We start from the raw sequence: 11,719 nt of genomic DNA on the forward strand, positions 1-11,719 counted from the left end.
AAATAGTGGCTGCATCGCGGAGTTCGAACGGGAATTGACTCGGGTGGTAGTTCGACTCGCACGATGGTTTATGTGTCGGCTCGTGAAAATCAATCTGACCGGCGGGAGAAGTCGAGTTGAACTCGGACTCGTCCCCCAGCCTCTGAATAGGTGAGAAATTGAAAATTCGTCAAAATTCTCGACGAGATCCTCCAGAGCTTGGCGCTAAAGCTTCATGGTTTGTTGCTTCTTCTCCGGGGTCGACGCAATGTGGCGGTGGAAATTTCCAACACCGTCTGCGATGCAAACCCAGGAGCCAAAGACAAACGTCACATCTTCTTTGAACGCGACGATTGGCTTGATGATGACTTGTGCCATCGAGTTCGCCAGTGGATTCTCGGCGAGTCCCCCTACCCAGGGCGCCAACTGTCGGTGTTTAAACCCAGCAACCTACCGAGGGTGTGCCCGAGGCAGTGTTTTGGTTGATGGGGCTCGTCGAGATCGGGAACTTGAAGCTTCGGGCCGTAAGATTGTGTAATACACTACGTCATGTGTGTTGGTTAGATTGAATTACTTTGGAGGAGGTACTTTGAAGGAGGTCCCTACCTCATTTTATATTGCTGGGAGCAGGGTTATAGGTCAGTTGGTTACAAGAATACTAGTCCGATATGACTAGAGGAGTTCTACTCTTATTACAACGAGTACTTTCAAAATTCTCGACTAATTCCTGTTTTTCTATGTAGACTACGCCATTCTGCATCATGATCTCCATGTCAGATGTGTTTTGGACTATCCAATTTTTTTGATGGGCCTATAGATATAGATGTATGTTCAACAGTTTCTGTCTTTTCATGTAGATTACGCCTGATGGGCCTATAGATATAGATGTATGTTCAACAGTTTCTGTCTTTTCATGTAGATTACGCCATCCTGTATTATGATCTCCATGTCAGATGTGTCTCGAAATATTCAAATTTTCTTTTCTAGTGAGTGTTCGACAGGGAGGTGGAAGGAGGGGGGACGTACAGACAGAAGTACACAAATCTTCACCAAACAGTACAAACAGCGTATATCTAGCGCGCGCAGACGCAATAGATGTTCAACGACGCTCAATTGTATACAGGAAATAAGAAACACTACAGTGAATGACAAATTATTCATCATCCATACCACACTCCACCAGTAAACAACATCCAGTATCAATAAATACAATCGATCAGTCATGAATGAAACAATGATTGTCTCGGCCACGGATGCAGCCTAATCCCTTGATTTCTTCCCAGGAGGGGAGCTGTTCTTAAACCTTCCCCTGATTTCTTCCCAGGAGGGGAGCTGCTCTCAAACCTTCCCTCCAAATACATGCCGCTATGGTACCTTCCAAGTTATTCCACAAAAGGTTTTTTCTTTCTTTCTTGTTCAGAAAACTTCTTCAATTACCAGACCTACAACTGATGCCATTTTACACAAGTTGACTAGCAGTTTCTTTGCATGGAATTTACTTGGGGTCAGAACTTCAGTCTTGGTAGCTTTGGAGAATTATGTTACACGTATTCATGGTGCGGGCATCAAGAAGGCTGTGGTTCCAGAGTTTAATCATGAAAAAACGCCAGCCCCTATTCATGAAGCAAGAAAATTGCAAATTGGATTAAGTATGCATAGTGTCGGAGAGGTATTATTATTACCACATATATTCTAAAGCAACTGCTCACCACAGCAGGGCAGGGTTTTGCACAAGTTGTTGGCCATGGGACCTGGTGAAGGCCTCACAAGCCCAAGGTATATGACCATCAGCTAGCACCCTGCAATTTTGCTTCTAGTTAGAACCCGCGCAAAGAACGAATAGCATGGCTTGTAGATATATTGTTGATTCTGAAATACTGTAGCAAAAGCAATAAAATGAACAAAACTAATCAATTAAATACTGCTGAAGAATCTGAAACAAAAAAGCAGTTAAATGAATCATGTAGAGATGGAGTGGAGCATGTTTAAGAAAATGTGAAGGCCCGTGTGGGGAAAGAATTGTGAAGAATGGCATTCAAGACATGCCTTGCTGAGTACATGCTTGCAGAGCAGAGGTCAGGAGCAACCCGGCTTGCTCCAACCACTCAAATTCAACGCACTTAGGTGCCTCACCAGGGCTAGCCCCCAGAATATTTTCCTGCCCCTCAAGCGTGGAGCCACAACAGGATTGTGAAGTACCCAAGGGTGGTAAAGTGCCTAATAATTTAGCCTAACAATTTTAAAGATCAGGCTCAATAAGAGCCGGGCTAAAATACTATTTGTTTTTGAACTAATATTAGGGGGTGTTTGGATACGAGGTGCTAAACTTTAACAGTATCACATCGGATGTTCGGATGCTAATTAGGAGGACTAAACATGAGCTAATTATAAAACTAATTGCAGAACTCTGTGCTAATTCGCGAGACGAATCTATTAAGCCTAATTAATCCATCATTAGCAAATGGTTACTGTAGCACCACATTGTCAAATCATGGACTAATTAGGCTTAATAGATTCGTCTCGCGAATTATACTCCATCTGTGCAATTAGTTTTGTAATTAGCCTATATTTAATACTCCTAATTAGCATCCAAACATCCGATATGACAGGTGTTAAATTTTAACAGGGTGTTCCCAAACAGCCCCTTAATCAGGGCTGTGTTGGATTGTGAAGGGGGCATAAGGGCCATGATCCATTACCACCAACCTGATGCCTGCAGAGTCCTACAATTCCATCGATCTCAGTAGGACACAAATATTTGACTGTGTGGAGTCTGTAGGTCATGTATGGCGTGCCGTGCGCGTGGGTGAGAGAGTGTGTCTGCGTGTGCATGTGTGGGAGGCCCAACAAGGAAAAAAAACAGCTGTATGCTCGGAAATAGCTCCATCTTAACACGTTCTGAAACATTCATAAGAACCTATGGAGATAAAAATGTAGTAACATTTTGGTTAACAAAATTCAGTAACTCGATCTGAGATCTGGCCACAGGAAAATTTCAAATTTGGAAATGTAAACTGTATTAATTTTTGTCATTTCAAATTTGAGAGATTTGTGTTGTCTTCCTTCCACAAATTTATGAGAATAATGCTCCAAATCCTTGTTAATACATGCATGCCAACAGCATCTACTGCTGACACACCATTGAAGACCACAAAACTATAACTTGCAAAAGTGTCAATAGTAATATGCAAGGCCAATTAGATTCGATAGAATCAAAATAACAAAGTTGCATCCTTTCCAAAACAAAATTTCAGGACACCGTGTAGATGGACGCGAAGCATGTGGGGGCATGGACGCAGCAACATGGCAGATGTGGGGTCAGTGAAGGTTCAAGTCCAGTGAAGACAGTGGAGATAAAGTAAAGTTGTTAATTGGAAGGGACAGCAATGGTGAGGCTTTGTTTCCAGCATGGATTGTAGCAACTGACGGTAGTGTTTTGCACCTAACAATGCACACAGCACAAACCAGGGGCTTTATTCATAACTGTGCAAATTTTATTGTATTTCTAAAAACAAGATTTTGACCAACTTTATTCAAATTTTTCACATTTTCAAACATTCCAGGAGCCGAAATCCTTGGTAGTAGTTCCATACAGAGAAAATGGCTAACACAAGTCATTGGAGTAAAGAATCTACATCGCCATGAAGAACAAACTAGAATTAGCAATAGCAGGCGGAAAAAAATTCCTATCTTCCGTGTCAGAACAAAGGGCACTGACCTTTGTTTTCGAACAAATGAATTCCACATATGCATAATAAGCTTCTCGTCTTTCGTAACATCAACAAAATCGTCAAGCATCTGCATTTCAGCAAAATTGTAAAACCAATGATTAAAAGGCAATACTTTATCCTGAAGAGCAGAGCAAAATAATTGTTCCATCTTACCCTTCTATCCTCAAAGTCGGCAATATCATCATCAACTTCGTCTTCACTATCATGATCCGAGAAGACTTGTTCCAATGCCATTGGCTACAATGAAGTGTAACAATGCGATCAAGCTAGACTTTTGCAGGAGTATGTGCACGCATGCTGACATACACGAAAGCTAAATGGAAAGAGGTGTGTGATTTTCACTAACCTGTGCCCTGTGCGAATGGAAAAACTGACGTTTTTGCAGGAGTTGTTTACTGCCAGATAATATAAAAAACAAACAGTTAGTTAATGTTATAATAGATGCGCCCCAAGAAACAATATTAACATGAACAACATGCTATAAACATACTTTCTGGGGTCAGATCTCTCAACAGATAGCTTCCTTGACTTCCCAAACTGTAGCACTGTTGGTGGTGGAAGATTGCTACCAGGTACAGTGTGGCTAGGGTCAACTGGAGCATCTGCTACAGAAAACCCTGAAAAATTGTTAAGGAAACGTAGGTGTCAGATGCATAAAATGATAGAGCAGGCATGAAGCATCAGTGCAGGACTGCAGGGTTTTTCTCAGCATACAGAGTAATTAACTAAAAATTAGAAATAACCAATTCAACAGACAGTAGGATGGAGTGTACCGTTCTCCCTTTGCACATAATCATCTTCAGACAATGCCTGAGCATCTTCATGTGATCCTGATTCCATAATATGTGAATGTACATGCCTGAATTTCTCAGCAGTCGTTTCCAACCGTCTACGCTTCTTGAATCTCGACCTGATTGAAAGCAGTTAGGCAACTAAGCATATAATTATTATTATTATTATTATTATTATTATTATTATTATTATTATTATTATTATTATTATTTTGGGGGGGGGGGGGAGGAGCATACCGGTAGGAAAATGTTTGGTGCCTTGGATCAACTCCCTCTGCCAGAAGCTGGATATAACCAGCCCATTAGATATTATAAATACAAATACTAATGAACTAAGCTCTTCAGTTTAAAGAAATAAACAGTATTCACCATGCATGAATGTAAGACCTTATCTGCAGAAAATCAGCAAGGCATACTGAATACTACTCGAAGAATTTTGAAGGTAAATGTAAGTTTCTAATGTGAACCAATAATTGTTTCCTGCACTTTCAGCTCGCCTTCGGTCTCTGCACTCAAGAGTGCAAGAAAACAACAGCTAACAGCTTTAAAACAGCGCAGCCGCAGTACCGGCGGGACACAGTGAGGATGCTGACCCATGTGTGTGAAGGAAGATAGTGTGCAGCCCAAAGCCTTCAGATGTCCAGCAATATTAGCAGCCTTTCATTCTGTTTGCTTATTGTAGATCAGTTCATGATCATCAAATTCCAAATCCTGTTGGGAGTACTTTTTAGCATTCACTAAACAGTCGAAGTTTTCGTGGAAGAACACTAATGGGAATGTTAAACACATGGGACACCGACACTATTTATTTCACTATAACAGGAAAATCAGCTTAGGCTGAGTCCTATATTGTAGAAATTAGAGAGGGAGATAAGAGATGAGGGCAATGCCGCACACAGCGAATGTGCTGGGGGCGCCTGGTATACATATTGCTCAGGGGTGATTAGCTTCCTAATCATACAGGATTACAACTGGTGCCATATCTATCTATTCATGACGGGAGGCCTATATATGGCAGGCAACCAGTACAACTAGGAAAGACAATCGAAACATATTTCTCTCGATCATATATCACTAATTTACCTCAGTTTTCCAGGCATCAGCCTTCAAACTAACATTAACAGCCTGGCACTCTTCAGATATCTGTGTATGATAAAAATATTAATTATCAACCTATGAAGATTGAAGAAGATTTTGCAATGGAGATTTCAGCGGTTTACAAACCCAAAACTCGAAGTGGAATAGATCATGTGACGAATTTAAGTGACATCCGAGGCCCTAGAATCGTCAAAACAATGATATTAGATACAACTTGACGAAAAGGTAAAGTGAATGCAAGTGAACAAATCAACTATGTGGTGTGAAATAACAAAAGGATGTGTGATTTTATCATAAAGATAGCAGGTGAGGGTGTGAGAGTGTGACCTGATTGACCACATAGTGCAGCAATAAGTGATAAATGCATAAAAATAAAAATAAAAAAATCTGCTTTAATTTTACCTTGAAGCTTCCACACGGTACCAAGCAAAATGGGCAAGAAAAATCTTCAGTAACTGGTAAGAATAAATCAATGGACCATATAAGAAAAGTGGAAAACAAAAGGAAGGAAGAAGAAGAAGCCATGATAATTGATAGCAATTAGATTTTTTTTCAAAAAAGAAATGCCACTAAGCATTCAACAGAAAGGTGTAATGTTGTCACATTGTGTACTGGTTTTTTTCGTGATTACACATCCTGATAATTCTAGAATTTTATCGAACACCTGATAACTCTAGAATGAATACCAGCATCTTTATTTCGTATTTCAAATCTTTAGAGAAGAATTTTAATCCCATGAATTGTACAATTTCCATCTATTCCTGCTACCCCGTTGTTCCTAAAATCAGCCAACAACTGTCCTTAGAAAGATTTCCCAAGGAAAGTCATATTTTCTTTTGAGAACATGAACATGAGCGGTAACTGAACACCCACACAATCTCGATTTCAAAGAGAGAGAATGTCATCGTAAGATATTTCTCTTTGTGGCTCTTAGCATGTAGATACAATAAGTGATTTGACAAAACAATAAACATACCACCATCAACAAGCGTTGCTACCATTCGGTCTTATGTCGTACATAAAGTTTAACAAATAAGGCACAGGGTGAAAATGTACAGAACTCGCAACAAGAGCCAATACATGATGCAGCCTAGCAGCAACTAATGTGACAATGTAGGAGGGAGGGAGGGAGGGAGGGAGGGAGCCAATACCTTCAGTTTTTTGCATAGTATTATTGTAGTACTTGTAATTAAAAAGCACATTGCCAGCTCTCAACCTGGGGGGCATAAAATTAAATTTCCAATATGAACTTGGTTACATCAAACAATGTACTTGATAAAGCAGAAAGTTAATGGATGTACCAAATACAAAGACACTAGGTAATGTTTACATATCATGACCTATATATCATCTAGTGGTCACAGCAACCAAATGCAGCACAAACTAATTTTAAGCTTCAGATCATGTTCTTTAACAATAGCAAGAAATTGAAAGCTGTGCATATAATCATTACTGTTTGGGTGAACAAAGAAAACTTGGTTTGCAAAATATATGTATATATAGAAATGGAACAGGAGTAGGGCATGAAAGTTATTAAACTATAGAAAGGGGACTATGTATGTATTATAGTTACCTTATGATTTCTGGTAACATCGAAGGTGGGACATCATTATATGAGTAATTACTGTAAGGAGACAGAGACAAGTCTCTAGCACCAGCCTCTTCTGCAGACATGTGTACTTTTAATTGGTATGAACCCTGCAACAATAAAGCTTAATAATCTCAGCAAAACTGAAGGTGCTGCAATCCGACAAAGACAATATTTACTCAAATTCATTAGTGACAACTGGTTTCAGCTCCCCACATATGTAGCTGCATAGTGATTTGCAAATTAGGTTGCAGCAAATCTGATCTTGTTGTCATTATATCAAGCACAGAAAGTTTATTAACATTTGAATTTTGCCCCTCTTAACAGTTGAAATTTTACCAATAGTTTGGACCGATTTGATTTGAAAGATGAGCTAAAAGTTTGTTCAGGGCAGAATCTAGAAGGAAGAAATAGGAAGAATTAATTAGATTACACATGTAAGAAAGAAACGGGTAAAACCTTACCGTATCATCAACCTTATGGGAGCAAAATGTCAAGCAATTGTCTTGTTCCAGAAATTTTGGCTGCATGCATAAAACAATATTGTTTTCAACAACAAGCAGAGAGGATACTAGAATTCCTGAAGCATGAGAATTGAGAAACAAAACAAGGAGAGTATTAAACAGAATCGATGGAATTTTTCCTGGTCAGCATATTCCAACATGTACCGTCAATTTCAGCTAACTTATCATGTTTGCTATGTTGGTGCCTTTTTTATTGACTCGGTCCAAAATTACCACGACAAATCTTCTTCATACAAAACTAGCCATCCTCTTAGTTAACACGGAAAAAAAACACTGTAAATTTCTCATCATGCTAATTTAAAGGACAAGAAAATTACATGAAATGCAGAGGCACAAACAGTTTCGGGGAAGCTTGGATTCCGGGATAAGATAGAATGTAGGGCTAATCATCAACATTCGAATTAAAGGTGCGGTGAAATTCTTTTCTGAAACAAGTTCACATAATAGTGTGGAATCTAACCATATAATTATAAATTGAACAAAAAATATATATTCAGAAAATAAAGTTATATTATAGTACATGCTTAAGAGAATTGTATCTTAAAAACCTGAATGTGACATACCTCTAAGAAGCTTGGGCTCATTTTAACTGTAGAAATCAAATCTGCAGTTTCTCCCACACTTAAAGTCACACATTTCTCCAAAGAGGAAGCAAGTAAATTAGTTGCTATTTTACCCCAAGAACATTTTCCTTCAAGCTCTGTTAAAATGCATGACATAAATTGTAGTTAGTAAATTCAATAGGAATACGCGTCTACACTTGGTTTACTTTCAACCACCTATATTCTTAAAATTGTTTCTAAAATGCAAATGTTTTGAATTAATACTTTCTAAAAAAAGGTAATAATGACAGTGAGGGTTCCCTTGGCTGGAAGAAAGATTAATCCGATTACTAACAAAAATAGGACTTATCAACACGCTATCCATGTTGGATACGTGATCACATAGTGTCAGAATATTCTATTCATCTGTTCTTTCCAATTACAGTACAGATGAGCAAACATAACAGTTTTTTGGCTAAACTAACAGAGCAAAACATTCTGTAAACTGAAGAAGCAATACTCTCGAAGTTTCCATTTTTGAGAAAGTGCATGGCAGATTGATTTCTTTCCAGAAGTCCACATGAACGAGGACGTTTGCAGATGTAACTTCAGAACATAACGAGATAGTTTGGTCCAATTAGGTTCAGAAGATTGTTGCCCGATAATATGCAGTATGAAATGTTCACATGATGAAGACAGACCCAGAAGCATCTTGTATTAGACAGAGAGAAGCTTTGCCCTCTGCCTCTTGGATACAGGCGGTGTGGGAGCCAGGTATTTGATAAGGCAACTAGACCTTTGACCTTTCTACTACAAAAGAAGCAATGCACAGACGGCTAATTCAACCAGCGTGGAAGTCATATTTCTGCCACTAAAGACTAAATTCACACTAACTGAAATAATTTCTTGAGAATTTTCTGAGTTTCGATCTTCTGTTCTCTTGACTGCTATGACTTAAGATATTTGTGTCAGCCAAATCCACCATTTTACAAAAAGAATAAATGTATTGCGGCAAATGCTGATTAATTATCTGCCATAAAATGTCAACGTGAACTTACTTTGGAGGGAAGAGCCTTCCACTTCGTTCCCAGAGCATTTATCTTCACCAATAATTTGTCCTACTTGCCCTATTTAAATAAAGAAGAAATTGATGACCAGCGAACGAGTGAAGAACAAAAATTCACATAGGATGCACACTGTACCACAGCTAATGAAGATAATGTTAAGGTTGCATGCGCGGGAGGTTGACAAAGTCTTCAGATCAGGAATTATGAAAGTGGCTTCAGTTTTGTCTTTATTTCCAAATTCGCTAAAAGAAGTAAGCAAACAAACCCGGCTGAATCGATATATTGGAGAATGCTGCAAAATCATATCATGAATCAGAAATAAATATCCTATAGTACACAACCTCAAAAATTCATTTGCTCCATTTTCACCAAACCACAGAGGGCTACACTTACCCCTTCAAGCGTAATATTACTAGTAGGTCTAGCTAAAAGTACATAAAGAGGAAAGATATTCTGTGCTTGGGTATTTGTACTTCCAGAAAGTGATATGGTTAGCTGAATCCTGCATTGGTACAGATAAACAGTCAAACGCAAGACAAACAAGCAAGTTTCTTTTTTTGAACAATGCAGGTAATTTATCATAAAGATTACACCTGAGTAATTTTTTATCTTGTCTGAAAAAGCTACTGTTCAGGTTTCTACTATGCTTATAAAGAAGATGCAACCATCTAGTCAAGATCCTAACTGAAATAATAAAAATCAGAAGCAATCAGTGTTGGGATTATCGGTTATTTCTCTAGCTTATCTGCTCCAAACATAACTGGTATTTATGACATGTTTTGGTCTTGAATGGAAAAACCTGACTAAATTTAGAGCAATTCGCTTGCTTTAGCTGGTCGAGAATCCAGAGCAATAAAAGACTCCAGATTTCCCACACAAGCAAATATATGACTCTATCCAACCATGTGACTCCAAAAGAATAGATCGACCGTACAATCTTTGGAAAGAGAACTGTAGCTCAGTCAAAACAAATCATGTAGGTACTTATATGACACTAAATTGGAAATCCGTACCACTGGTGCTGAGCACGCATGTCTGTGCCCATGCTGTGATATTTAAAGAAAGGGGCGTAACTACTATATTGGTCCTGACTTATCAAGCCGTTGACTGGAACAGCACCTACATAGGTGCACAACCTTTAAAGAATATTACTGCTTATTCAAGGGCCGAACCTCTTTTTTCTCCTTGCCTGTATCTTGTATAGAAGGGATCTTTGAATAAAAAGGGGCTGCCAAATACAGAGAACATCATTGGTATATCAGCACTTACACATAACAATTAATAGTAAGAACGGACATGTGAGCATTGTTTTGACAGGAGTGTTGTTGTAAGATGAAATTTACATTTTTTACAGCTCGCCGCTGGATGATATTGTACAACTCAACTGGCTTGCAATACAAGGCAAAACTTTTTTCTGCAGCCAGTTGCTCATCTGGAGACAATCGAGCCCTTGAATGTTGAAGACACATCACTAATATTCCTGCACACAAACACAGTGTGAATCAGGAAACATAACCCATCTCAACTCACTTCAAAAACAGGAACCACAACATAGTCATGATTGCACATCTCCAAAGAGCTGAATTTATAGAAAACAACTTGACTAGTTTCCAAAATCAATCAAGTTAGGTACGACATAAATTTCCAGTGAGCTATCTACAATCGAACTTCTCGCTACCTGCCCAACTTAAACCTACCAACTAAGACGTGCAACAATGCACTACCGAAGTCTTTGAGCAATGCATGTATAGTTCCGTGCCGAGATATTATCAATCGTGTACCCCACACACAGGCCTACGAAATTTGGATAGCCCATACTTCACTTAAGTGATGACGGTTCAATTCCATCCTACTTTATTTGAAAACAAATAGTAATCACCCAGACCTAATCGAGCCATGGATGGATTAACGTCACTATTAGGTTAAAATCACCTAGCAGCACACAAATCCACAGCTAATTAAAGGATTTGGGCTTGATCAAGAACCAAGAGGCAAACCCTGCCTCCGAACGACGGAATCAGGATCACTAGACAACACGAGCAAGAACCAGCTCTCACCTGGAAGATCTCTGCCCCCACCGGACCGAGAGGGGAACCGTGACCGGTCGGAGGAGGGTTCGGCTGAGAGAGGCACGGACCGGTGGCGTTATGCTCGCCGTCGCCGGGGACGGGGATGGCGTAGGGAGCCTCCTTCCCTTCCTATGGAGGTCGGACTCCTGGGGGGCACTTGCACGCTTCAAGGAGGTGGACACGGAGTGACCCACACGGCAAGCTCCACCTCCGGTGTACGGCGGCGGCGAAGGGGAACTGGGAATTGGGAGGGTTTGTTGGGAGCGGGAGGCAGCGCTTATTTCCGCGCCCGGTCGGGGTCGAATCGACTGCGGCTGCGAGCGCGTGAGC

The 11,719-nt window shown here is 39.7% G+C and overlaps 1 protein-coding gene across 2 annotated transcripts; it reads right to left on the reverse strand.

Annotated features, from left to right (window-relative positions):
• Window positions 1–1,006: 1,006 nt before the first annotated feature.
• On the reverse strand, window positions 1,007–11,719 carry LOC101757671 (polycomb group protein EMBRYONIC FLOWER 2). Of its 2 annotated transcripts, XM_004981692.3 has the most exons (21): window positions 11,378–11,719; window positions 10,664–10,800; window positions 10,493–10,548; window positions 9,714–9,822; window positions 9,456–9,612; window positions 9,312–9,380; window positions 8,275–8,411; window positions 7,652–7,711; window positions 7,173–7,297; window positions 6,751–6,815; window positions 6,002–6,054; window positions 5,726–5,779; window positions 5,585–5,644; window positions 4,739–4,785; window positions 4,484–4,620; window positions 4,201–4,327; window positions 4,057–4,105; window positions 3,864–3,947; window positions 3,698–3,777; window positions 1,689–1,778; window positions 1,007–1,592 (listed from the first exon to the last, which is right to left on the reverse strand). In XM_004981692.3, the coding sequence occupies exons 2-21, from the start codon at window positions 10,787–10,789 to the stop codon at window positions 1,493–1,495; spliced, it is 1,785 nt and encodes a 594-aa protein (XP_004981749.1). In that variant the 5' UTR covers window positions 10,790–10,800; window positions 11,378–11,719; the 3' UTR covers window positions 1,007–1,492. The 2 variants fall into 2 exon arrangements, with proteins under 2 accessions (XP_004981749.1, XP_022679068.1); XM_022823333.1 differs by lacking the exons at window positions 10,493–10,548; window positions 10,664–10,800; window positions 11,378–11,719 and adding an exon at window positions 10,334–10,450.

The sequence above is a fragment of the Setaria italica genome, chromosome IX, assembly GCF_000263155.2.
Source record: "Setaria italica strain Yugu1 chromosome IX, Setaria_italica_v2.0, whole genome shotgun sequence".
Lineage (NCBI taxonomy): Eukaryota > Viridiplantae > Streptophyta > Magnoliopsida > Poales > Poaceae > Setaria > Setaria italica.

Coding starts and splice junctions, on each gene's coding strand:
- LOC101757671 (XM_004981692.3), bottom strand. CDS start 10,789: ATGTGTCTTCAACATTCAAGGGCTCGATTGTCTCCAGATGAGCAACTG. Junction 9,381..9,455: donor CATTATCTTCATTAGCTGTG/GTACAGTGTGCA, acceptor TTATTTAAATAG/GGCAAGTAGGACAAATTATT. Junction 5,780..6,001: donor TACCGTGTGGAAGCTTCAAG/GTAAAATTAAAG, acceptor TGACGATTCTAG/GGCCTCGGATGTCACTTAAA.